Source organism: Euprymna scolopes, chromosome 15 (genome assembly GCF_053919585.1).
Source record: "Euprymna scolopes isolate OS-2025 chromosome 15, ASM5391958v1, whole genome shotgun sequence".
Taxonomy (NCBI): Eukaryota; Metazoa; Mollusca; class Cephalopoda; order Sepiida; family Sepiolidae; genus Euprymna; species Euprymna scolopes.
Window position 1 is genome coordinate 79,569,417 of NC_136496.1, and position 26,259 is coordinate 79,595,675.

Genomic DNA, 26,259 nt, shown 5'->3' on the forward strand with positions numbered 1-26,259 from the left:
TTCACATTCATTAGTTTTGAAACAAAACAAAAATAAATATATGTAACTAATTATTTAATTAGTTATTTAAAAACAATATTTTAAAAATTGTACGAAAAGACAACTATTTATTAGAAAGATACAATCATGAAAATAATAATAAAACAATAATACTTATTTGCAATATTGAAAAAAAATAGAAGCAATAAATCTATTTTATTTATTTTCAATATATAAATAGATAAATGTAAATATTATATGAAAAGAAACAAGTCGGAACTCTAACACATGATGACGATATTCATTCACTCACTGCGTTGTTTGACTTTTCGCCCTTCATAACAGGAGAGTACATTGCCAAATTACCTTTGAAATGGCTTTTTAAAATATGTGTTTTTCAAATTAAGATGAGGATATCAATCTCATTGAATACTTATTCAGTTTATGGTTCAGTCTCTGGCAACTTTGTGTGCAGCTTATGTAAACAGCTGAAAAATGCTGAAGCGAGGACTCCAGATGATTAATTCAAAATACTGTGTTCTGCCCCCCTCTTTTTGTGTTAAGAATGGCTTTCTAGATAGAAAGCCATTCTTAATATGGGGGAAAAGGAGGTGGGGGATTTCACGTTGGTATAGCGTGTCAAAAGTCATTTCCAGTTTAAAAACATTTTTCTTGATTTAATTAATTTAATGTTTTCATTGAAAATTGGCGGATTCTGACAGCTAATTGGTTAATTGCTTCAGCATTTTCCTGACGCTTATGTAATCTGCCGGAAGATACCAATGCAAAATTGCAGGAGATTGTGTTGTAAACTGAATGATCACTTAAAATTGTAATCAATAACTATAATTTTTCTATTTTGTTTTAGATATTTTTTCATTGTGTATTTTCTATCGTGATCACAATGCAATGTTTTGATGGTAGTCTTTTAATTGTGCTTCAATCGTGCCTCATCTTTTCCGTTTTAATCTCTCACAACTTCCTTTTAGATCTTCCATCACTTGAACTTTTTATATCTGTGTTTATTTGTTAGTCTCTTTAGTACTTATGCAGAATAAGGAACGACCATCATCAGAATTTTCCAGGCAGTTTATGTAACACGCTAAAATGTGCCAGCATGTTGAGTCAACGAAATCACAGCAGCCAATATCATTTAAGAAAACATTTATTTACTGTCATTGGTTTATTATATAAAAAAACAAACAAAAAAATATTTTTCTTGATTGGAACAAAAAAAAACGTAAAGAAAAAAAATCATGAAAATATCAAAAAATTGTTTATGTTTAGTTGTTTGTTATTCAAAAAATAAATATTTATTCATGAAAACTTACTTTACAATAGTTTTTTTTTTCTTGATTTGAAATTAATTTTCTTAAAGTTTTGTAAAAATTGATTAAAAAAAATTTTTTTTTATTGTAACAATAAAAAGAATATTGGTTTCAGTTTTTCAATTTTTCGTTGAATTATCTTTGTAGTAACACAAATAATAAATTTCTTAAACCATTTGTGAAAAAAAAAAAAAAAAGAAATCACAAATCTTTCATTTAGTACCTTCCAACATTTTACGTAAACTGCCCAGAAAATTCTGACGATAGCACAGTTTTTATTCTGCATGAGTACTATCTCTTTTGTAATATTTTGTATTCCCTGCACTGGCTTGAATGGCAGTAACAGTAAGATTTTATGGAAATTGTACGTTTTTAAAATATTTAAAACTCTATTGCATAATCCTGAGAGGATCTTTGCATATTTCATGGATACACAATCCTTTCATTTTGTTTGGATTTCGAATATTTCTTTAAATATAAAAAAATAAATGTATTTTGCTTAAAGCAAGTATAAGTGAATGAGTATTTATGAAGGCTGATAGCAATGTAAAAAAAATTGGAATGGTGAAAAAGTATTTGGGTTACAAATCTTCACAAAAATCTACTTATTTTTCAAAAAACTCTTTCACATATCAAAGAAGGGCAGCCATCTTGACATCTTCGCTTTCAACTTTTCTATTTATTTTTTAAAAGCAGGTTTTCTCCTGAAATTAGCAAACATTTTACACCATTCCAGATATTTTTTATTAATATTTAACAATAAGTTTCATATTTACTTATTTAATATGTGAAAGATTTTTTGAAAAATCAATGGATTTTGTGAAGATCCGTAATCCAAATACTATCTTTGATTGTTTGTTTTTTGGTGCATACTTTCTTACACCATTCCGGTTTTTTTTTTGTTGCTACATTGCAATCACTTTCATAAATACCCACACTCACTTTTACTGTTTTTTTTTTGTTCTATGAGCAACTTTTCTATTCAAATATATATTTTTAATTTAGTTTGCTCCTCTTTTAATTACATCTAAACTTTTATTTAAAATCAAATTGTTTTATTTATTTATTTTTTGTTCTTTTTAACTCTTTTGTCTAAACTTTGTGGAATAGTGATAAAATGAACTGTTGTAGGTTATTTAGTTTGAAAATACTTTTCCAAACACAGGATTTTTTTTTTTTTTTTTTAATTTTTTCTAAGCAATATGCATAACAGTTTGCATCTTGCAATAAAAGGATATTTTCTCTTACGAACGTTTAAAAAGTACAGAGTGATCTGAAAGCTTTCTTACCTCTCCCTCCCCGCCCCTGCTGTATCAAAATGTAACGAGTAATATAGAAATACAAAGCACATGTCCAGGATTCATTTTATTCATTTAAAGGAGAGTAAAGACAAACTTGTACCTCCTCGACTAACACAACAAGCTACAAAATGCTACCTCTTCACTGTAGAGGTTCCCAGATGCAAGGAAGCTTTCTACTCTGAAATTTAAATGTAATACAAAGAAACATCTCGCTGCTCAACTCTTTATTTATAGTGCCTTTGTAGATATGGGCTCAAATAGTAGCTCCTTACATTCAAGAGTCAACACGCCTTGTTTGGGGTGAATAAGAGCTAAAAAAAATAATTTAAAAAAATAGGGCGGAGTTGTACAAGAAAAAAATAATAGGTTCAGTTTATTCATTTACATTGACCCTGTCACACATCAAGAAGGTCTGTATGAACGCTATAACTTTCATGGCACAAAATGATGCGACATTGTGACGTGTGATATTTTACAAAACCGTGCTTCTTTAGTGATTGTTCCTTTATTGTTGATAACTTTTCTGTAGGGATGACGTGCATTTTTGCATCAAAGTTACAAGACTTTTGAACCATGCCATACAACAATGATTAAAGAATAATTCTTGAAAATTTGAGTTTTTCGTAAACTTGGGTGGTCATTTCTATAAAATATATTAAAATGTTTTTTTTTTTTCTTTTTCAATCTGTGATAAAAATATTAACTTCTCAGTTAAAAAAAACCCAAAAAGACTTCAGGTGTTTATTCAGATTGGCACTTATGTTGGCATTTAAAATTAAATAAAATACAGAAATGTCTGTATGATAATGCCAGTCACGTTACGATGATGAAAAATTAAAACAAATCACATAATTTGATCAGATAGTTTTTTTTTTTTAATGCAAGAAAATTAAATTTTACACTGCTTCTATGAGGGTAAAAATAAAATACATTATCGGCTTGTAATAACAACATAATAATTATTGGAAAACTTCTATCATATTAATATGAATTTCTAAATTAATCTAAACAGAGTAGAAAGTGGACCTTTGGTTTACTTTCAGCCGTCTCGTAACTCTCACTTGTCTTTGTTATTTATTCGTCACATTCTATCAGCAATGTTTCTGGCAAAGGAGGAAGGATTGCTGTTTTCTGGATCAGAATCTATCCATTTAACATTTATCGTTGGCTAGTTTTTTTACCTTGAAGTAACATTTTTTAAAAAATTTTTTTTTTTTTAGTTTTTACATCAAGTTGTGATAGAAATTATTTGAAGGTTACTCTCTGATTTATACCGTAAAGGCAACAATTTGTTTTGAGAACAATCATTTATAATACACACTGTGTGTCAAATTATTAATGAGATAACATTTTTTTTACCAGTTTCAGAAACTTACCGGTAGTTTCTTGGCAAGGCTGAGCTGCACATACTGTGAAATTTTCATACTGTTCTACGCAATGTATTCAACTTGCCACTGTAATTGCTGAATTCACGGTATTTGAGGTGTGTCAAATTATTAACAAGGCAGTTTGTTTTATAAATAAAATGGGTCGTAAAGGTGGTTTTAGTAGTTCTGAAAAGAGTACTATTACAGAACAGCTAGCAAAAGGTAAAACTACCCTCGAAATATCAAAATGATAGGGAGGTACCATCAAACTGTGAAGAACTTCGTCAAGGACTCTACAAAGGTATGTAACAGCTGATAAAGGTAACTCAAGAGTTGTTTCATTTCTCTACTCCAAATTAAACGTGAAGTTGTTAAGAACCCTGGGCAGACAAGTCGAGAAGTCTTTGACCAAGCCGGATTGAAGAATGTCTCTAAAAGTACTCGATGTCACCTTCTGAAAGAAGTGGCAAAGTCTCTTAAGCCTCTGACAAAGTCTCCATTAAAGCAACATCACATACAAAACTGATTGAAATGGGCAGAGGACAACATGAATACGGATTCTTCCAAAGTTTTGTTCACGGATGAAGTGCGTGTCACTCTTGATGGTTCAGATGGCTGGAGCATAGATTTAAGGCGTCAACAAGGTAGTGGTGGGATAATGATTTGGGCTGGGATTATCAGAGGTACTTTAGTTGGCCCATGGAGAGTCTCAGAAGGCATAAAAATGATGTCAAATGCTTACATAGCTTTTATGAAAGAGCACTTTGAACCATGGCCGAAGAAGCAAACGTTGACGTTCAGAAGAACTATTATTTTTATGCAGGATAATGCTCCCTTGCATGCAGCAAACAAAACCAAAGAGTATTTGCAACAACTGGGCTATGGAAGATGGAGTGGCCTGCAAATTCACCAGATTTGAACCCAATTGAGAACCTTTGGAATCTCATGAAGTGTCGCCTCTATGCAAGTGGACACCAATTTAAGAGCAAAGATGAATTGTGGGATTCTCTCCAAGAGGTATTGCAAGGAAAAATTATTGACGAAATCACAAATTTGACTAATTCTGTAGACCAACATTTTTTACAAGTCATTCATAAAAAAGTATCGCATATCCCCTACTAATTATGTCAATGTAAAAATTACTATGTAGTTATTGTGTACTAAGCATTTTTCTAGTTCATTTAATGCTTGAAAATTATTTCAATAAACAAGTTATGAGTATATTGTGTTTTTTTTTCTCAACCTCGTTAATAATTTGACATACTGAAATATGCAGATATTCCTATCTTCTGCCATAGTTTCGCTAATACTGCTTTAAATACTTTTATTTTCTGACCAGAGTAGCTGAATAGTATTGTAAGCACTTCCTCAAAGTTTCATGGATTTTTATTTACTTGTTCCTTTAATATTTAAAAAAAATGTAAACTCATTAATAATTTGATATGCAGTGTAAATCTCACCTGTCTGTTTAAATATATGTTTGTATGTCTGCCTAAAACTTTCGACAGAGGCGACTGATTTTCACGAGATTGGTATCATTTTAAAGTTCAACCCTTCGATCGACAAATATTGAAAAATTGGCTAAAAACATTAATTTCTTCACCCTCAACTGGGCACTTTTCTACAAGAAGGGGTTACTTTTTTTTCCGATATTTTTGAAAGTCATCCCCTTTTTTCGATTGACTAGCCTTAATTTAAACTTTCTGCACTTCTGGTTTTTCACCACACACCTCCAAACACCCGGGCACCCAGGCTAGTCTTTTGGATAAAAGATAGTGAAAAACCGACAAAGATGTACTTAATCAGTTCTGGTGTAGGTTCCCAAAAGATGTTCGTTTGGTTAAGTAAATCTGTTTAGTAGTAAAGGTGACGAAATTATTTTCCTCCCGTATATGAGAGTTCCTTCATTCCTACACTTGAAAGGTTTTTTTTTATTTGAGATAATTACTCTCAAATAAAGTGTGCATAAATTACAATCAACTTGCATGTATAAATTACCAAGCACAATTCAGAAAATTTCCAACAGTGGTTTCATGTCTTGTCTGGAGTGATTTCCATAAAAAATAAAATAAGTATTAAAGGTATTCGATATCAAAATTAATTTCATGTCATTTGGCACCCTCTTCAACGACTTGTGCTTGTGCTTTTTTAGGTTTGCTTGCGATTTCATGGCCTTGATGTTTTTGCAGTGCATGAGCCGGAGGTTGATAGTCGTGGCAGCATTTTTAATGTTATAATAATCCGTACTACAATGGTAAAAATACATTCTATCCCTTCCCGCATTGTATAGCATCTAGTAATCATCAAATATCAACAAAAATAGTAAGAAACTATATAGTATTGAATATGATTTTGAAGGTTATGTTAAGTTATATTATGGCTGAATAATGTCACATTTGTGAACTTGTGTGTGTGTTTTTTTTTTTTTCAAACCTTTATTCACCCCAAACACGGCACAGTACCACATGGATATAAGGGATACTGCTTGATCCCATATCTACAAGGACACTATGCAGGGAGTTGAGCAGCGAGATGTTTGTTCATATTACACTTGAACTTCTGCATGTCAGTACAAGTCAGGGAAGCAGGAGGGAATTTCAATGGCTACCAGTTTGAGAAAAAAAAAACTATTAGAGTAGAAGGCTTTCCTGCTTCTAAGCATTTCTGCAGTGAAGGGGTGGGATTTTTCTGCTTGTCAGGTTAGTCGGGGGTATTTACGTTAAGCGGTCACAAGTGCTACGAGTTTGTTAGATCATATTCCATTATTACTTGTAAAACCGGCACAGGGATGCAACATTGTGACGATGGGACGGGTGTTGAAGCTTGACTGATAATTCGAGACCTATTAGGTTGGAGACTTTTTTTTTTTTGACCTTGTCTAAGAGGAAGAGCTTAGTGGTAGATGCACCAGCCTAGACGTGAAAACAATACTCCTTGCCTGGGCTAATAGTGGCTTTGTAGAGATATAGGATGCTCTTAGGTGTGAGTAATTTTCTTGCTTAGTAGAGAGAGCCCATCTTCTTTGCAACAGACTTGATTTTGAAGTTACATAACATCTTGAACAAATACACCATCCATAATACAATTTGGTGCACTTTATTTTTGAATCTGAAACTTTATTTAATGTCCCAATTTTTCTTCACATTGTATTGTTCATGAACTATCAGTGGTTTTGTAGGCAGCTAGTTATTAACCACCTACAGGAGCTACCTGATCAGCCTGTCTGAAGATACCACCTTCCTGACCTAAACTGCACCAAACTTTGATGTTATTGCCTTTTCCCATTCTCTTTGCAAAACTCAATCATGTTCTGCAAAGCCAAAAACAGAAACAACAATTTTTCTCTACAAAACAACCAAACTAAGCACCATTAATAAATATTTAAACATATAATCAACTTGAAGCATAAAAACTTTTAGTAAAATGACCAGATTTGGCATTAAGTAACCTGAAAAAGGGTTGATATGCCATAAAACAAAACAATTAAACCAAACTTAATTACGTTCCTTAGAGGTTTCTACGGATTTCAAAAAAACAATAAAAAAAACAGAAAATGCCTGTTTCATTTTTAACTATACCTTTTATGAGTGAAAGTCCAAAATAACATCTTACCTGTTAGAAGAATTCCAAACGTTATCAAATTAAAAAAAAAGGGGGTTAAAAACTCCAAAATGACATCTTACCTGTTAGAAGAATTGAAAAATTTATCAAATTAAAAAAAAAAAGGGGGTGGGGGGTAAAAACTCCAAAATGACATCTTACCTGTTAGAAGAATTCAAAAAGTTATCAAATTAAAAAAAAAGGGGTTAAATACTCCAAAATGACATCTTACCTGTTAGAAGAATTCAAAAAGTTATCAAATTAAAAAAAAAGGGGTTAAATACTCCAAAATGACATCTTACCTGTTAGAAGAATTCAAAAAGTTATCAAATTAAAAAAAAAGGGGTTAAATACTCCAAAATGACATCTTACCTGTTAGAAGAATTTAAAAAGTTATCAAATTAAAAAAAAAAGGTGGTGGTGGTGGGGGGGGGGGTTAAAAACTCCAAAATGACATCTTACCTGTTAGAAAAATTCAAAAAGTTATCAAATTAAAAAAAAAAGAGGTTAAATACTCCAAAATGACATCTTACCTGTTAGAAGAATTCAAAATGTTATCAAATTAAAAAAAAAAATAAAGGGGGGGGGGTAAAAACTCCAAAATGACATCTTACCTGTTAGAAGAATTTAAAAATTTATCAAATTAAAAAAAAAAGGTGGTGGTGGTGGTGGTGGTGGCGGGGTGGGGTGGGGGTTAAAAACTCCAAAATGACATCTTACCTGTTAGAAGAATTCAAAATGTTATCAAATTAAAAAAAAAAAAGAAGTGGGGTTAAAAACTCCAAAATGACATCTTACCTGTTAGAAGAATTCAAAAAGTTATCAAATTTAAAAAAAAAAAAAAAGGGTTAAAATATCATTCTGATCGAATAAGATTAAAAAAAATATACAGCAAATAGTCGTATTCATAAATTCTTCGTACTTCTGCATTTACTGACCTGCAGTTTTCACAAAATTTCTCTAGTGTGCTCAACCACTGATGGGAATAACCGGAAGTGGCTGATTACAAAATGTTAAACTGTTATGGGAAAATTATAATGATAAACAGGAAAAACAATTAATAAAATTACAAACGCGTATCTACCCTACCCCAACTCTAACCCTAATCCTAATTTGTGCGATTAAAATTAATTTTTTTTTTTATTTCTTCCAATTTATAAAAAAAGTAGCCTTCATAGATTTGTATTAACTAAAAACAGACAACGCGTTTGGTAAAAATTGAAGAACACTTGGTTGATCTTTTCCGTCAACTGCTTAGCGAGCCCAAGCCAACTTTGTGGAAATTGCAGGTCGATAAATGCAGAAGCGCCAAATTTTCAAAAAGTTTTTCTATGTACTCTGAGCAAGCCAAACTCTTTAAAATCTAAATGGAGCCCAGGATAATTTATCTCTAATAACTGTATGAAGGTGAAAAAATACATTTTCATATTCTTTTCTGAATAAATATTCACGAGTTCTATGAGTATCTGTTCTCTGAAAAAGCTCGTCATCATCATGTTGTCATATAAATCCAAAGATTCTATTGTTGGCATTGGTTTCTCCAATAGAAAGAATAGCCAGAATTCTTTCTAGAAAAACATCAGGAACTACAGGAAGGACCACATGAAGGTTGCCAACATCTTAAGTGAAAGTGATTTTTATGGAATGTACTTGATTTGAACTTGGGACGCCCAGGTCATCATTCCATGTCATTAACCACTAGACTACCATCACCTTCCATCTTTTGAGCTGTCTTCAATTAACATGCACTCTTTTAACTTATTAATTTTTATTTTTTATATGCGTGCATGCCAAGTTTTTGGGGAAATAAAAAATGAAAGAAACTCCGCATGCATACAGTTATAGATGTTAATGAATTTTACTCTGAAACCGAGTTTTTCTCTTTCCATGTTAACTTTAGCAAATGCACGAGTTGAACTAGTACAACAGTAAAAATTGATAAATTTTAGCCCTCCCCCCTCCACGTTTCAAGCATTTTTGTTATTCGATTGGAAAAAAATAAATGAAACAATCTTCAAATTCTTAAATATACATCAGAAATAAAAATTTGAACAAATTGCTTTTATGTTTCTGATTTTTTGAGACGAAGATTGATAATTTGGATTATTCCAAAGCTGTAGCTGACCTTCCATGCTTTTTGGACCCCCCCCCCCTCAAGGAAGTGTACCAAAATTTTTTTCACTTCATTTAAAGCACCAGTAGCAGAGATAGGCAGGCAGGCATTTGCCTTGTCATAAATAATTTGCCTGCTAATGGGGGAATTATTTACTGCTTGCAAATCGATTTTGCTTGCCATTTCACAATAATGCCTCAAAGTTTACCTATCTATAGGGGAATTTTGCAGGGTTGGATTAGTCTTGTTGTTTTCCGTTCAAAATCTTTACAAAGTTTTTTTCATTTTTTTTGAATGAAAACAAAACAAAACTTTTATGACGTGTGAGACAAGAGTCGGGTACCACCATATTGTCTTGGAATGTATTAAAATTCAAAGGCAACAACTCAATTTGACTACTAAAATACTAAAAATCATAAATTTTGATTTTCTTTAAAAATATAAAACTACTTGATCAATTTATGTGATTTTTGGAATATAACGTTTTTCGTTCCACAACGGGTATGTACATCATAAAAATTTATCTATATTTTAAAAAAAGATTTTTTTAATTAAGTCGAATTCTAAATAAAAACCAGAATTTTATTTTTTTTATTTGGTTACAATCACAATAACCATAGCATTATCAGTAAGTATCTCCAACAAAAATGTTATTTTTATTATATATAAATTCTTTTAATGTTTCCACATAGATGTTCGCAAAACATAAATAATGGTAAAAAATTTTTTTTTGTAATTCAATTAGTTTTTGGATCATCACTGTTCAAAATTTGTAGAAAAATGAGAAAATTTGCTGCCTTGTGTGGTGTTGGTCCGGAGGCCAATTTTCACAGTGTATTGCTAAAAAGATTGTATCTGATTAACCATAAGTTGTATAAATCTATCTGTAATTTTATTGTTATTTTATAGTTTAAAACTTTTTGACAGCAGATTAAAAATAATTTCATGTTATTATTTTATGATTTTGTTAAATGTAATTTTTATTTTATATACAAGATATTGGCAAAGATGGCTGTTTGTTAAATCATAGTTTAAGGCACAGAAACAAAAAGGAAATATTATCACTAAATGAATAAAATATAATTCTATTAAAAGAAAATGTTTTTTTTTAATATTTAATTTCGATTTTCAAATATTTAATGTTAAAAGTAAAATATATAAAAAAAAATTTAACTTTTGTATGCTTTTACTTTTTTTTCTTACATTTTTAACTTTTTCTTTTTCACTTTTTTCGTTTTTAATTTCTAGAAACAAACTTTTTTTCTTATTTTGCATTTTTTTTTTTTTTTTTTTACTAAAAAGATAAACACTCGGATCGTAAATAAAATTTTCTTTCCCGTTTTTCGTTTTTAGAAATAATTAATTTCCTCTTTTCATATTTTTTTCTTTCTTTTAATTTTCTTAATGAATTTTTATCTTTTATTTATTCGTTTTTTTTTTCTGTTTTTCGTCTTTTCTCTGATCTTTTTTCTTTTCTATTTTTCTCTTTTCTCCTTTCTCTTTTCTAACATGTTTTTGTTCCCCCCTTATAAAAAGATCTATAACAAGAAATTAAAAAAAAAAAGAAACTTAATATTTTTTTCTTAAACTAAACTGACCTATTCTCCATTTTTTTCTCCTTTTACTCATTTGTTATTGCTATGCCAGTTGGCAGGTTCAGCAGTCTCTGTACCCAGTGTCGCCCCTTTGGGGGGCATGTGCACTGTGCCAGCTGCAGACTACATGGCTCATGCTAGTTGGGTAAGTGGTTAATCGAACCAAGTGAGCTACTATCATCATTGCTTGTGTGGAAAATATTTGCCATTCATGCCATTGTGATCCAACTGGCTCAGTCTGGCTGGTTACTGGGGGAGGGGGACTGTTATCAACTCATCTCCATCCAATTCTGATTTTCTTCATTATTCTTGATAAAACATAAGAGGTACTTATCCAGAACCTGACCCAAGGTTGCATCAACATCTTCCGGCAGCTTATCATAAACTGCTGGAAAAGTAACTGAAAAAGCCAACACGATTAGCCAGTCAGCTGTCAGCAGACAACATTATTTTTGTTAATGGGTTGAAACACTTTCTGATGTTTCTTGAAAAAAAAAATTGTTTTCAATCATAATTGTTTCCATGTAAAAAAAAAAGAAAAATTGTTTTTGTCATTACAAAAAAATATTACTTTATTGGAACTTTTCTTGTAAAAAAAAAACTACACATTTTACATGAAAAAAAAAACTTAATTTTTGTTCATAGTTGTTTTCATCTTAAAAAAACATTTCTTTGAATATTTGTTGAAAAAATTTTTTTTTAATATATTTTTCCAAAAAAAAAATTCTTTCATATGATTAAACTTACGGTAAGTCTTATGTTCTTGAGCTTAGATTTTATTTTCAGCGTTTTGAATTTATCATCTGGCAATGTTACATTGACCTTTTCTGGCAACATTTCTGGTTACTTACCATAAAATGCTGATGCTGCCTTGGGCCAGGTTCTGGATCAGTACCAAAAGGAAATGATTGAAATTCATCATTATCATCTCATTTGCTTCATAGCTGCCTAAAATAGCGTACTTCATTTCATCAACTGTCATAGAGTGTGTGTGGTTGGCTGAATGAACACATTTGTCACTGATTATGGAATCGTCTGATGAGTTCATATCCTATCTATCGGGATGTATTTTGGTCATTCATACAGCAATACTTTTTTTTTTTTTTTTTACATAGGCGTCACCACTTATCAAGGCCAAGAGGCCACTGAAGGATAAGGGTTAAAGAGTGTACAGTAGTCAAAAGGACAATATAGTAATCGATAGTAATGGAAGTTCGGTAAATTTGTTAACTTAAGTGGAACGGCTCATCAGAAACTTGTTCACGTTGGACTTGAAGACAACCATATTATAGACGGCTGGAAAACAAGAAAACAGAAGACAATTCTACAGGCGTGCAGTTCTAAGAAAGAAGCTTTGATCATGGAATCTATGTTTAGGTTTAGGCACAGATAAAGAGTGAGGGGAATTATGGATAGTGTTTTCAGCTAGACGAGTGTTTCTTTTGAAAGTTTGGCGAGGGGGGACCATAGATTGAAGCTCAGTCAAATACTTCCCATGAAAATAGCGATAAAGCAGAGACAAACTCACAACATTTCTTCTGTGAGATAGAAGTTGTAGCGAAGAGAAAAGGACATCTCCCACGAGGCCACAAAGTTTATTTTGAACCCTATCAAGGCAGGACAAGTCTTTTCTAGCAGCTCCTGCCCAGATGTGGCAACAGTATTCCATTCTTGGACATACCTGGCTCTTATATAGATAGAGAATTGCATCAGCAGTGAGATATCTACTAGATCGATAGAAGGATCCGACCATTTTTCTAGCGGCCTTGGCAACAGATTTGCTGTACGTATTCCATTTAAGATCAGGAGTAAAGGTCAAGCCCAGAAGCTTGACGAGAGCCATTTATTTTAATTGATGCCAGATGGGGATCAAAACGTTGATGATGTAAAGATAAAAGCTTGGTTTTAGATGCATTAAAAGTAACCAGCCTTTCCCCATTGTACAATGTGATCAAGATCAGAGGAGAGAAAATCGGAGAGAACTTGGTCATTTACAGTCTTAGATGTGTTACCATAGATGGTAGTGTCATAAATAAAAATGTCTACGAATGATGTAAGGATGTGATTTGGAAGATCATTAATGTAGATCAGGAAAAGAGTTGGGCCCAGGATGGACCCCTGAGAGACTCCAGCATTAATACTGTGAGCTTCTGATTTTTGCCCATCAACTACTACTCTTATGAACCTATCAGAGAGAAATGATTTAATAATTGAGAAGACATTTCCAGCTATACCATAGCTGGAGATCTTGTGAAGTAAACCTTTATGCCATACCCTATCAAAGGCCTTTGATATGTCAAAAGCAACTGCCCTAGAAATGTTGCCTCTGTTAAGAGATTCGCTAATCCTATGAGATATAACTATAAACACATCTGCTGTAGATCTAGAAGAACGGAAACCATATTGTGTGTCACTAAGAAGGTTATTTTTGCTGAGATGGTTGATTACTTCTCTATTTAATGAACTTGCATTTACCCTCTAGCTATGGGTGAAATAGCAACTTATATTCAATTAATTGTTTTCTGTTACCCGGCCAGTAAAAATAACCCAAAAGTATTAATTTCTCATTAAATGGGCAGACCAAACTAAACCGAGTTTAAAAAAAAAAAAATTATGGTTCTTGTCTCTCATTCTCATAATAAAAAACAAAAATAAGAAAACATCTGTATGATGTTACATACTCATGATAGAACAGAATTATAATATTCCAAAAGTCATGTAAATCGATCAAGTAGCTTTATTCTTAAATAGGATATCAAATTTTATGACTAACAGAAGAGTGGCTGTTTTATGCACCATTTTGAAAACAATCTATGAAAACCAAAAACAAAGGGAGGTAACTCAATAATTCAAATTTGCAAAATTTATGTTGTAATGCCTATGAATTGCCATTAATCACTTTAAAATGATTTTCTTTATAAAAAAAACACTACTTAATTTACATAATATGGGTGAAGTAGGGAATCAGGACCCTAACTGGCTTTACTAAGAAAAGGACAAATTTGCTCGGGTGTTTGGAGGGGTGTGTATTAAAAAAAAAAAGAAAAACGTTGGTCGGGTGTTTGGAGATATAAAAGAAAAAAAAGTTTTAGTAGGAAGTTAGGATTGAACCCCAAAGCCTTGATGTGAAGGTGGAAACGAAAGGGAAAAAAAGCCAGCCACCTAACCATCTTGGCCACGAGGGGAGAGGAATTGATAAGCGTGTTAAGTTAAGGGTTATAAACTGAAATATACAGGTGCGAGGAAGTTGCGTGATGTTTGACCTGCAAGCCAGCCGCCCCATCATTCGCTTTTCGAAGACGCGGCGAGCTGGTAAAAGTCGGACAAATTAAATAGACAGGCGACCCCCGTTGTTAACTCGTAGATTTTATGATTTCGATGTGATATAAAAAGTTTTAAGAATGAGCGATGGCCTCAAGAACCTGCTGGAAAAAAGCTTTTTGTAGATATACATAAAAAGCAAACATACATACATACACACATTTTCAATTTTATATATATACTAGCAGGGGGTACCCGGCGTTGCCCAGGTATTTGGAGGTGTGTGTGTGTGTGTGTTGGGGGGGGAGTAGATCAAAATAACCCTGTTTGAAAAAAATAATGTTGGCCAGGTGTTTGGAGGTGTAAAAGAAAAAAAAAAGTTTTGGTAGAAAGGTAGGCTTGAACCCCGAACCTTTGACATGGAGGTGGAAAGGAAATGGAAAAAAAAACCTTCGACCTAATCATCTCAACCACGGGAATAGATGAATTGATAAGTGTGTTAAGTTGACGTTTATAAAGCGTAATTAGCAGGTGCGAGAACGTTAAGTCGCGTGATGTTTGTTGACCTAGTTTCGGGCTGGAAGCTAGTTTCTGTTTTCCCTGCTACGCGGCGATCAAAAAATATCTTGAAAATAGTTTGTAAAAGTCGGGTGAATTAAAGATAGCTGCGACCAGAGTTCCTTAATCGTAGATATTATTATTTAGACAGCATATAAAATGTTTTAAGAAGGAGCGAGCCAACCGAGAATCACGGCAAAAAAAGCCTTTTGTAGACATACACAAAAAGCGAACATACATACATACATACATTTTCGCTTTTATATATATAGAAGATAGATGGGAGGGGTGTCATTTTTATTTCTTGCTTTTTTTATGAGATGGAGGGGGAGGATTCAAACCTGTCTGTTTCTGCTGTTCTCATGATTATTATTATTATTATTATTATTATTATTATTATTATTCTATTTTATGAAAGTTTTGTAAACAGATATAAATCTTGGTTACGGATAAATAATATAGCTCATTTTTATTATAATTATTTTTAATTTATAATAAGAATATCAATTTGTGAAAATCCATCCAAAAATTAAAATGTTTTATAAATATATAAATGTACTCTGTGTCACGAAAATCCACTTGAAAATTTAAGTTTTGTTTTTATATAAATGCAAAAAAAGAAGACAGATTTGAATCCTCATTTAAAAAAGCGAGAAATAAAAATGGCATCACCCCTATCTAAAAAAAATTAAATTAAAAAAAATCTCTAGGCTTGATTAACTTGTTTTTTTTTTACTTCATGCCGACGACAATTTTAAATGTAATATGCACTCAAAACAGATCCAAATACCCCTAAAAATCAACCTTTTAATTGTAAGTCTTCATTTTGTGAAAATATCAATCCAAATTTTGGTTTAGTTTTATTTCAAAAATTTGTAGATAAATGCATTCTCCATAAAAAAATCAATCTTTGTCGTGAATAAATAATATAACTCGTTATTATTATTATTGTTTATTTTTATTATTTATTAATGTTTTAAATAAAAATATAAATCCAAAGATTAATCATAGTTGTATAAATATATAAAAAAACGCACTCTTGGTTACAAAAATCCGCTTGAATGTTTCAAGGTAAAGGTTAAACTGTCAACTGAAATCTGTTCTTTTCTAAGTGAAGGTGATCAGAGTCCTTATTCCTTACTTCATCCCATAATTTTTTGGAATATGATATTTTCGTTTGGTCACAGGTATACACATAATACAGATTTTTATTAATTAAAAAAATTTTTTTTTCTAATATGGGAGAATTCTGGACAAGAACCAAAATTATTTAAAATTTATTTAATCATTATGTAAATTAGTCTTCTTACTGTATAGAGAATCCTCAACATCAGGAATATAATTTGACCAGTGTCCCTTTTTGCGGAGCTGGATATCTTCAACATAAACCCCCAACCTAGTGTCTAATTTTGCCCTTGTGGGGAGGTAATTAAATAGGTGGTAGTACAGACATGATAATCAAATTCTGAGGTATAAAATTTATCCATTTCAGTCGCATTTTTTTTTTATAAAGAAATCTTTTTAGGTTGCTAATAGGATACATTATCATGAGCCTCTATTAAACTCTCTCTTTTCTCTCCCTCTCTCTTGCTTTTTCCTCCCTGCTCCCTCCCACTTTCTTCTTTCTCCTTCCTCCTCTTGCTTTCTTCTCTCACCATCTTGCTTTCTCTTTCCCTCCTCTCTCATTTTCTCATCCTACACCTAGCTCTCACTTTTTCATCTTTTGCCTCACTCGTTTTCATCTTGTCTTGCTTTCTCCTTCCCTTCTTTCTCTCCTTCCCTTCTTTCTCTCCTTCCTTTCTTTCTCTCCTTCCTCTCTTTACTTCCTCTCTTCTCCTGCTCTCTCGTTCTCTTCCCCCCCCCCCCAGTCACTTCCTCCTTCCTGATTTCCTAATTTATCCTTTCTGATTTCTTTCCCACTCTATCTCACTTTCTCCTCCCTCTTGCCCCCCCCCAACATTTTCTGTCTTTCTTCTATTTTCCTTCTCTTTCTCCCAGCAGTTATAACTTTGAAATTCGAAATATTTATGAAAGCATTGTGGAATTTTTTACATATTTAATAGTGTATTTAACAAATACTGACCTAATATTTCTTGTGGGCGATCTCGTAATAATTTATATATTTGCTCTTTTCCATTCCATCATACTAACTAAATGACTCATCATCATCATCATCATCATCATCATCAATGCCATTCAAAAGGAAATATATTTTCTTGAATTTCTTATCGACTGTCAAGCCACCTCCCCATCCCAGCCGAAAGAATTGAGCCTGTTGTCATCGGCTTACATTGTGAATACTGAAGCACTTGTCACTCTTGTCCAAGCTCTGTGTCGTACAATGTCGTTATACTCAATGTTGTAGTTCCTTTATAATTCGGGCTCATATTATTATTAATAAATTTTCTTATTTTCTTTCCATTTTTATTTTCCTTTTGGTGAATATCATTTGTGGATTTTGGATCTACAAACTTGTTTTTTTTTTCTCTTGAATTTTTCAGTTTCTTCTTTGTTAATTCGTGTCCTTGTTTGTAGAAAGCATGTCTTAGCTTTCTCATTTCTATATTCACTGTTGCAGTTTATCGTTTTATTTCCATTATGGTAGACACTTCTTTTTCAGAAAAAACAAAAAACAAAACATATTTGAAACTCTAAAACTCTTGTTGTACTCAGAGTATTATCGGCATACTAATTATGTTAACAACTGAAAGGGACATGTTTAGCATGTCACTTCACTCAAATTCCACCTCTTCCTAAATGTAGACAAAAATACATGTTTTCAAATTGAATTTGTTTCAGAATATTTTTTCCATTAAATAAAATCTATAATCATTCATATTTATTGCATCTCGCACAAAAAAAAAAAATAAATAAAAAAAAAAATTATTTTATTTCAATTGAAATTCTCAGAAAACAAGGGACCTCTTCTTGGAGCTAAAACTTGGTTTCTATATGAGATGCATAGATACTTGTGTATTCCATTAAATTCTCCTTTACATCTTAAACATTGAGTTAATAAAGAACATTAATTTTTCTCTTGCTTATTGACCAGGTAACTATTTAAGAGTATAACGTCAAGGGAGTGAGTTCCATATAGAAACGTTGATTTAATTTGAATAAAATATGCATCAAGTGTGCTTGAAAGCCAAATCACAACGTAATATTAGGAAAATAAACAAATATTTAACTTGTTTGAAATTTATAACATAAATATATTTTGAAGCTACACTCTATCCTCAGTATTTAATAGTATATCTTTCTTGTGGTTTCTTGGTCTTATCGGATTCCTGGACTAAATATTAAAAACTAATTGTCAATCAAATTCTGTTGAAAACTAATGATGGTTGCAAGCGAAAAATGAATGGTAAACAACTGTTGCAATGATGTAAAGTTATTTGGAACGGTTATTGAAAGAGGTGAAAATCTGGGGAGACTTGTTGTCATTCAGTTGCAAGAAATTGCTGCTTGTTGCAATCGGTGGTAATTTCTTGTGCGAAAATTCAAAATGAAATGCCAATAATGGTACGGGCAACACCTAAAATAAAATTGTGAATTACTTAGGTCTTCTACCTAGTCATGGCTGATGGAACAAGAGCATGCTACCTTCATGGATTAAATACAATTTAAATTACTAGTATAATTGTGCTAACAATACAGTTGGTCCTTCTTGTTACATCAATTATTCTTAGATCATGTTTCATGCAAAATAACTAGTGATAGTTGAATAATAAAGGTTGCAAACAACATTTTTATTTTTTTTTTTAAAGTTTCTTTTTTTTTTTTTCTCTTTTTCTTTAAAGAAGTTTAAATATTTAATGTTATTGCATTTTTGATTTTAATTTCTGTAAACGAAACAGGTTGAATTTCTTTTTTCTATTAGTTCTTTGTAATTATGAAAAAAAATTTAGGTTATTGTCATGAATTAGCCCTAAGTTAAAGAAAGAAATATATGTTTGATGTACGTACCCGTGATGAAACAAAAATGATATTCCCCAAAATTACGTAAATTGATCATGTAGTTTTATTTTTTTAATTAAATCAAATTTTATTAGTAACAGAGATGCGATCATCTTGTCTGTCATTATGAAAACAATGTAAAAGAAAAAACAAAACAAAGGGAGATAACTCGACAATACTTCAAACTTGAAAGATTTACGTTCTAATGTCTATGAATTCCCACTAATCACTTAAAAATGATTTTCTGTAGAAAAATAAAACTACTTGATCAATTTGTGATTTTTGGAATATGACATTTTCATTTTGTGACAGGTACATATATCATACAGATTTTTCTTTTTTTCTTTTTTTAAAATATGAGGGGAATTGTGGACAAGTTGGTTGGTTGTTTTTGTTTTACGGCATATCAACCCTTTTCAGGTTATTTAATGCTGAATCCAGTGATTTTGAAGAAAATTTTTTTAATAGAATATATTTGTTGTTTTCAAGTCGGTTTCTATTTAACCCATAGTTGGGACCCTAACAGGTACTACCACTCCAGGTCAGAGTGGACCTGGGAGCAATGGCAATTAAAGGGTGGCTCCACACTTCTCAAAACCCGCAAGCTGGAGGTCTCACCACTGGATATAGTTTAAAGTCATATCCAGGACTTTGTGGACAGGAACTGAAATTTATAATAAAGGATTTTTTTTTTTTTTTTTTTTCAATTTTTTTACTTTTTGTTTTATTTTTGTTACTATGAATTTCTAATGGCTTACTTTGGTTAAAATAAACTTTAATCTTAGTGGAGATCAATAGTTTTTATTTCTTGGATTTTTTTTCTTATGATTTATAGTTTTTGATTTAAAAAAAAAAATTCATGTTTCATTGGACTTTTAAGTAAACATTAGCCAAATATTAGAACAATTATTTTTTATCTTGATTTTTTAACATTGCAGGCTATAATTACCCGCATGTCACTTGATAAATCCTGGATCTAAATAATAGAACTGTTAGGAAAAATTTGATTGTATTCATTAACCTATCTCCTTTTGGAACGATACACGGGTTCCAATGCTTCTCTAACCATTTGATTTTTTTTTTTTAATTGCATTTTCACCCCAAACAAGGCACATTGCCACTTTGTTGTAGGGGGCTACTATCAGGGACATAAGCATCAGGGGTACTGTGTAGGAAGTTGGGCAGCAAGATGTCGGTTCACGTTACACTTGAACTTCTGCATGTCAGTACAGTCGGGGAAGCAGGAACCCGGAAGGGAATTCCAAAGTCTAATAGTTCTGGGTAGAAACTACTGGAGTAGAAGGCTCTCTTGCATCTAGGGATCTCTACTGTGAAGGGGTGGGATTTAGCTGCTTGTCGGGTTTGTCGGGTATTTACGTCAAGGGGGCACAAGTGCTTGTAGTTTGTCAGAGCATTCACCGTTAAAGTACTTGTAGAACAGGCAGAGGGATGCAACATTTTGTCGATGTGACAGAGGCTGAAGTTTAGCTGACAGTTCAGGACCTATCAGATTGGCGACTCTCTTTTGAACCTTGTCTAGGAGCGAGAGACTAGTGGCAGATGCACCAGCCCAAATATGACAACAATACTCCATACATGGGCGAATGGTGGCCTTATAGAGGTATAGGATGCTTTCAGGCGTTAATAGCTTTCTAGCACGATAGAGAGAACCCACCTTCTTCGCAGCGGTCCTGGCAATGTTCTCAATGTAATTGTTCCAACTAATGTTTCCTGTGAATGTTAGGCCGAGGAGTTTAAAAGATGTACTTTCAGATAAATCATTGGCCATTGCTATTGGCGGTAGGGAAGGTTTATTGTAATTATTGAAGGAAACAAGTTTAGTCTTGGCAGCATTGAAGGTGACCATCCATTTTTGTCCTCATTCCACTATGGATTGGAGGTCTTCCTGTAGTGTTTCTGCCATTTCTTTAGATATGTGTTCATTTGTTTTCCTGTTGTGTCTGTTATAGAGCATGGTGTCATCAGCATACATACCCATCTCACAGACAATTTTGTCAGGGAGGTCATTTATGAATATTAGGAATAACAGAGGTCCAAGGATAGACCCCTGAGGCACTCCCGCATTTATATCATATTGTTTAGATGTACGACCGTCAAGGACAACCTGGATTTTTCTCTTATCTAAGAAGGATCTAATTATGTCATGTATTCTTCCAGTGATGCCGTATGATCTGATTTTCTTGAGAACCATACCCTGTCAAAAGCCCTAGATATATCTAGAGCTACTGCTCTACCCTCCCCTGCTTTGTCCAGTGACTGGTATATACGTTCTGAGATTGCAGTTAGGATTGCCATTTTTGTAGAACAATTTGTCTTTGACCTCAAAATATGCCCCAGTTTTGGATATCATTTCTTCGTTGGAACCAAATCTCTTTCTCTGGAGCATTCTTTTGAGATCTGTAACGTCCAGCAATTGCTGGGTGCCAGATCTGCAGAAGCAATTTGAAGTGTAATTCTTGTAGTTTTGTAACACGGTACATTGTGTTGGGTGATTTCTTCTTTTAAACACATCAATAATGTAATATCTTATTTATTATTGATGGTTCTTCCTTTCTCAAGGTAATCAAGCAAAATACGTTGCGCATCCCAAAATACAGAGGCTAAAACCTTTCCTGCTGATGTTTAGTTGCTTTGGACAACTTTCACCTGCTGTTGTCCACTCAGCTGATTGCCAATTTTGCTTCTGGACTGAAGTGAAGATTAAGGTTTCATATTAACGCAAATACTTTTATTTCATTGAAACAGTTGAAAAGAAGCCTTTGAATCATTTATAAGTTGTTTTTTATCAACTGTGAACACACACGGCACCCACTTTATACACAGCTTTCTCATTGACAACTGTCCTTATAAAATAGTAAATACACTGTGCTCTGAAATCTTGTGCACTTCCAAATTACAATCGGCTAAAATGATTTTGTGGACTATTTTTATGTTTTCCAGAACAACTGCTGAATTTCTGCGACCTGAGCATTCAGTATCATTTGTATCTGTATAACCATGGTTGTGGAGTCAGTCAGAGGGAGTTGGTGGTTTTAGCTGAAATCAGAATTAAATTTCTAAGAGTACTAGGAATCGGAGTCGGAATTTTTTTTATCCGACTCTGACTCCTTAAGTCCAATAAATTTATCTTTTTACATGGTTTTCCTGTTTGGTTTTGCCAGTTGCGCAATGTAGCAGTTTTTGTATGGTTTTGCTTTTATTTTTGGAGATATATCATAGTTTGTATTGTACTGCGATGCTTCTACTTCATCAAGATATTTCGGTCCATTTAATCACTGCAAATCCTGTCTGGACAGCTGTTTTCGTTTTGGTTGTGATATAACACAGGATCAATGAAAATTCTGTCTTTGAGTGAGATCACTGTGGATTACATCAGATAACAATTGGATTGTAATCTGAAAGTTATCCAGTTCCTGAATCAACTGAAATTTGGCCATTGGATTAGTCCGAGATTGATCCAGAGTTACAATCTTGTCCAAAAAAAAACAACCAAAAAAACTGGCCTAAATCAATAAGAAGCAACCCATGCTACTATAGCCCTTTATAGCTTTTCCTGTTTTTCCTTTGATCCTCTTCCCATAAAGGCAATATTATCTTTAAAAAAAATTCTTTCTCTGTATATGTCTTTACTCCTCTCTTCTGATGAGAAACGTTTGGCTTCGAAATGCCATGTCCTAAAGGGGTTTCCCTATCCCTAAATATTATATTCCCTTTTGAACTGACAGCATAAAAAAATTTAATTGTATATTTTTTATCCCTTTGTTATCTTAGCTTATTCTATAAAGTTGGTTGAATGTATATGTGAGTGTATTTACCGTACAAGTGAATGTTAAACGTAAAAAATAATATACATGAAAAATATTTATAAAATGCTTGCTGAATAGGTGTGGAAGACTGGTATATGGATCTGCAGAATAGGAGTCAGGAGTCGGAATCGGGAGTCAGTCGGAGTCAAAGATATCAAAGGAGTCGGAGTTGGCATCTTAGGAATTCTAGGAGTCGGAGTCACTTTTACCATCCGACTTCGCAACCCTGTGTAAGACTACATTTAAAGTTTGCATTCATTTCATTCAAGTGGTGTCCTGCCTGGTTCAGGCATTGACGGCTATGACTCTCCATCTATCTCTCTCCCTCGAGGCATTTATGAATTCATTGTTGCTCATCATTCACAACCCCATTCATGCTGTTTTCTCAAAAGTGTTTGATGTATTGCCACAGCTTTATTTGTAGTTGTCCAGACAGCAGGTTGCAGTTTCTTTTTGTCTGAGCAGTGTTCATACTGGGTGATTTTCCGACCATTGTACTCAGAGGAATCCTCTGCTCAGCACGAGATACGAAACCATGAACAAAATTATTCCTGATTGCTTCCATGTTACATCAGTCACCTGCTTTCCATGACCTCATGTTACCCTGATCGGGGGGGGGGGCTGAAGTGGATTCTCGACCTTGCCAAGGCATCTCCCACAGACTAGGGGAGGGAAGGAGGTGCCTAACTTTTCCTTTGACAGCAATGCTGTCTCGCCACCTTATACAGCGCTTAGTATTTCCAAATGGTCACCTATGTTGTATTAGCCAGGTTCATCGTTGCTTAACTTTGCTGATCAGACAGGAACAGGTGTGTCAATGTGATTATGCCGTGTATACTTTATATTTGTATGACTACATTTAAAGTCAACATGCCACCTCTTACCCATTGTTTCTGACAGAGTTAAGTCTGAATAACACTTATCAAGCCAATGCTTTGCTTGAATAGTATTTTTTCCCATCGTAAAGCAATCCTTTATCAATACACAAAATGAAGATTTCTTTCTATTTTTTTTTTTCATTTGCAACGATAGCTTCACTTAAATAACTGTAATCTGTAAACTAATAATTGAAATTAAATTTAAAATAAGTCTTAAATGTTGATGTGTGCCATTTGAAGGTTAGTACTTTCTGGGTAGACAGCTGAAAAGGCAAGTGCTGAAGTAGTTAGTTTTCTGCTAATCATGGAGGGTTATGGTAGCCAAACAAAAGATTGGAAATAGGATTTCTGGTTGTAGGTTATCATATTTTATTTAGTAGTCAGAGTTGTTTGAGGCAGTTTTTGCAGCTTTGGGAAATTCTCAACGACTTGGTATTGACTTTTCAATTCCACTTTCCGACCCTTGTGTCCCATTTTCTCACTGTGAGAGAGAAATAAATACGTTCAGCTTGTTTTACAATCGAATCAACAATGTAAAAGCTTTTAACTATATTGCATAGCCACATCCACAAATGTGAGTATTTAAAAAAAAAAAAAAAAGTATGATTTTTGGCGTGTTTTAGTATGATTACAAAATAAGAGTTAAAGTTTCTTTTTTAACTTCTCTATGAGATGGGAACAGAACAGGGAGAGAAGTTTTATTACCACACAAGCAGAGAGGCCTGGCATAGAAAATCAAAAGTAGGTTCTTTGATATGACAGGGGCGTGTCCGAAATGAATGTTTCTATTTAGAGCACAATTGAAGCATGATGCTTGACTTTTACATTTGAAACTTTAATTCAAGCCATTATAAATAAAATGATTTTATAGAATCAACAGTAGCTTCTGTACGGTGTAATGTAGACTACAATGCATTGTAAACTAAATCACTGCAGAGAGACTGTACACTGCGGGATGGGGTGGGGGAGTGTCCTTAGCAGGCAATGAATTGATTTGATTAAAAAATGAACTATTTCATATTTCATCGATTTCGATGATAATTAAAGTATGAGAGTGTAGATCCTCATTCCATCCTGGACAACGTTGAGTCTCTTTGTTAGTGTGTGTGTATATATATATATATATATATATATATATATATATATATATATATTTGCTTAATGATGATCTTATCTATTATTTATAATTAATGGTTTCCATATTGTATTAAATTCTATACTAGGTCTGCTTAGTAGGTCATTATTGCCCAACATATTCTCTGCTTCTTTGAGTCGTCTTACTCTCTATCATTCTTGTTTATAATTTTTACTTCATCTCACAAGGATAGAATATTTCCATTTTCCCTTCATATTTGGTCAGCCATGCCAGACTTGTTGGTACTTGTGCAGAATTTGAACCAGGCGTAACTAACTGGCCGCTTGACTTTGCTCGGGACATTACATCAACTGCCGGCTTTAGCAAGGTGTTGCCAAAAATATATATATATTATATAAATGAAAATAAAAAAGAAACAACAACATACTGTAACAATTTCTGTTTTATTCTAGTAGCAAATTTTTTCAAGTGAAAAAATAAACATGTAAGTTGAATTTTTTTCCAACAATTTTTTTTGTCAAACAAAATTGATAAGATAACCAATTTTTTTTTGTGTTTTTATGCATTTTTTTAACAGAAGTTTAAAAAAACACTTTTTTTGTGTTTTTATGCATTTTTTTTTTTTTTTTTTTGTAACTAATGTAAAGTAAATGTTTTTTCTTCTCATGAACAGTTTTTTCCTGTAGGGTGGGGCTGGGCAACTGTTTTTTTTTTTTTTTAATTAAATTAAGACAGTTGGGATATTCCCTTAGGATTTTGTCCTGGTACACCACTTAAGTTATTGTTTCTTTTTTAACATTTTTCCGAAAGATCGTTTGTCCCTTTGGCTGATTGGCATCTTACGTCAGATTACAGTCAAACCTAAATGCTTGACATCATGTTTTGAGCAAAGCAGAACAGACGATTAATTATGTCTGGTTCAAATTCTGGTTCAAATTCTGCAAAAGTACCGATTTTTCAATATCTCCACATATGACTTTCTTGTGTTCTTCTAACCTTACTTTTAGTGGACAACATGGCTCGCATTTGTACATTTTGCACAATTACTTGGAATGTCGTACACACAGTTATTAGCCATGCATTTGTTTTAAGGGGGGTTTGACTCGCACAAGATGCTTTAGGAGAGTTGAGTCACTCTTGAATACTGTCCTAATGTGACATGGATTACATATTCTTAAAAATGAAACTCTACTCCTCAACATTTGCATTGATAGCGATGGACAAGGAGACAGACAATCAACTCTCCTATGAGTTTTTCATGGAATTTAGAATCATCTTTTAGAAGAATTAATTGGAATGTGACCATTGTTAGATTTGTTATGTATTAGAATCCTATGCGATTAAATAGTGATTATGTTATAATACAAAATAATATTCGTATTATTTGGATTCATCGGAC

The 26,259-nt window shown here is 32.8% G+C and overlaps 1 protein-coding gene across 9 annotated transcripts in view; it reads left to right on the plus strand.

Annotated features, from left to right (window-relative positions):
* The window catches only part of LOC145293934 (KICSTOR subunit 2-like), a 229,609-nt gene that overhangs the window by 175,592 nt on the left and 27,758 nt on the right, over positions 1–26,259 (plus strand). For 6 of the 9 annotated variants that reach the window (XM_080140766.1, XM_080140763.1, XM_080140767.1 and 3 more), the window contains one exon: positions 11,336–11,428. The exons of the other annotated variants lie outside the window; for them this stretch is intronic. In XM_080140766.1, the coding sequence (XP_079996892.1) occupies positions 11,336–11,428 (93 nt within the window). The remainder of the gene's footprint in view (positions 1–11,335; positions 11,429–26,259) is intronic. 9 annotated transcript variants of the gene reach the window in all.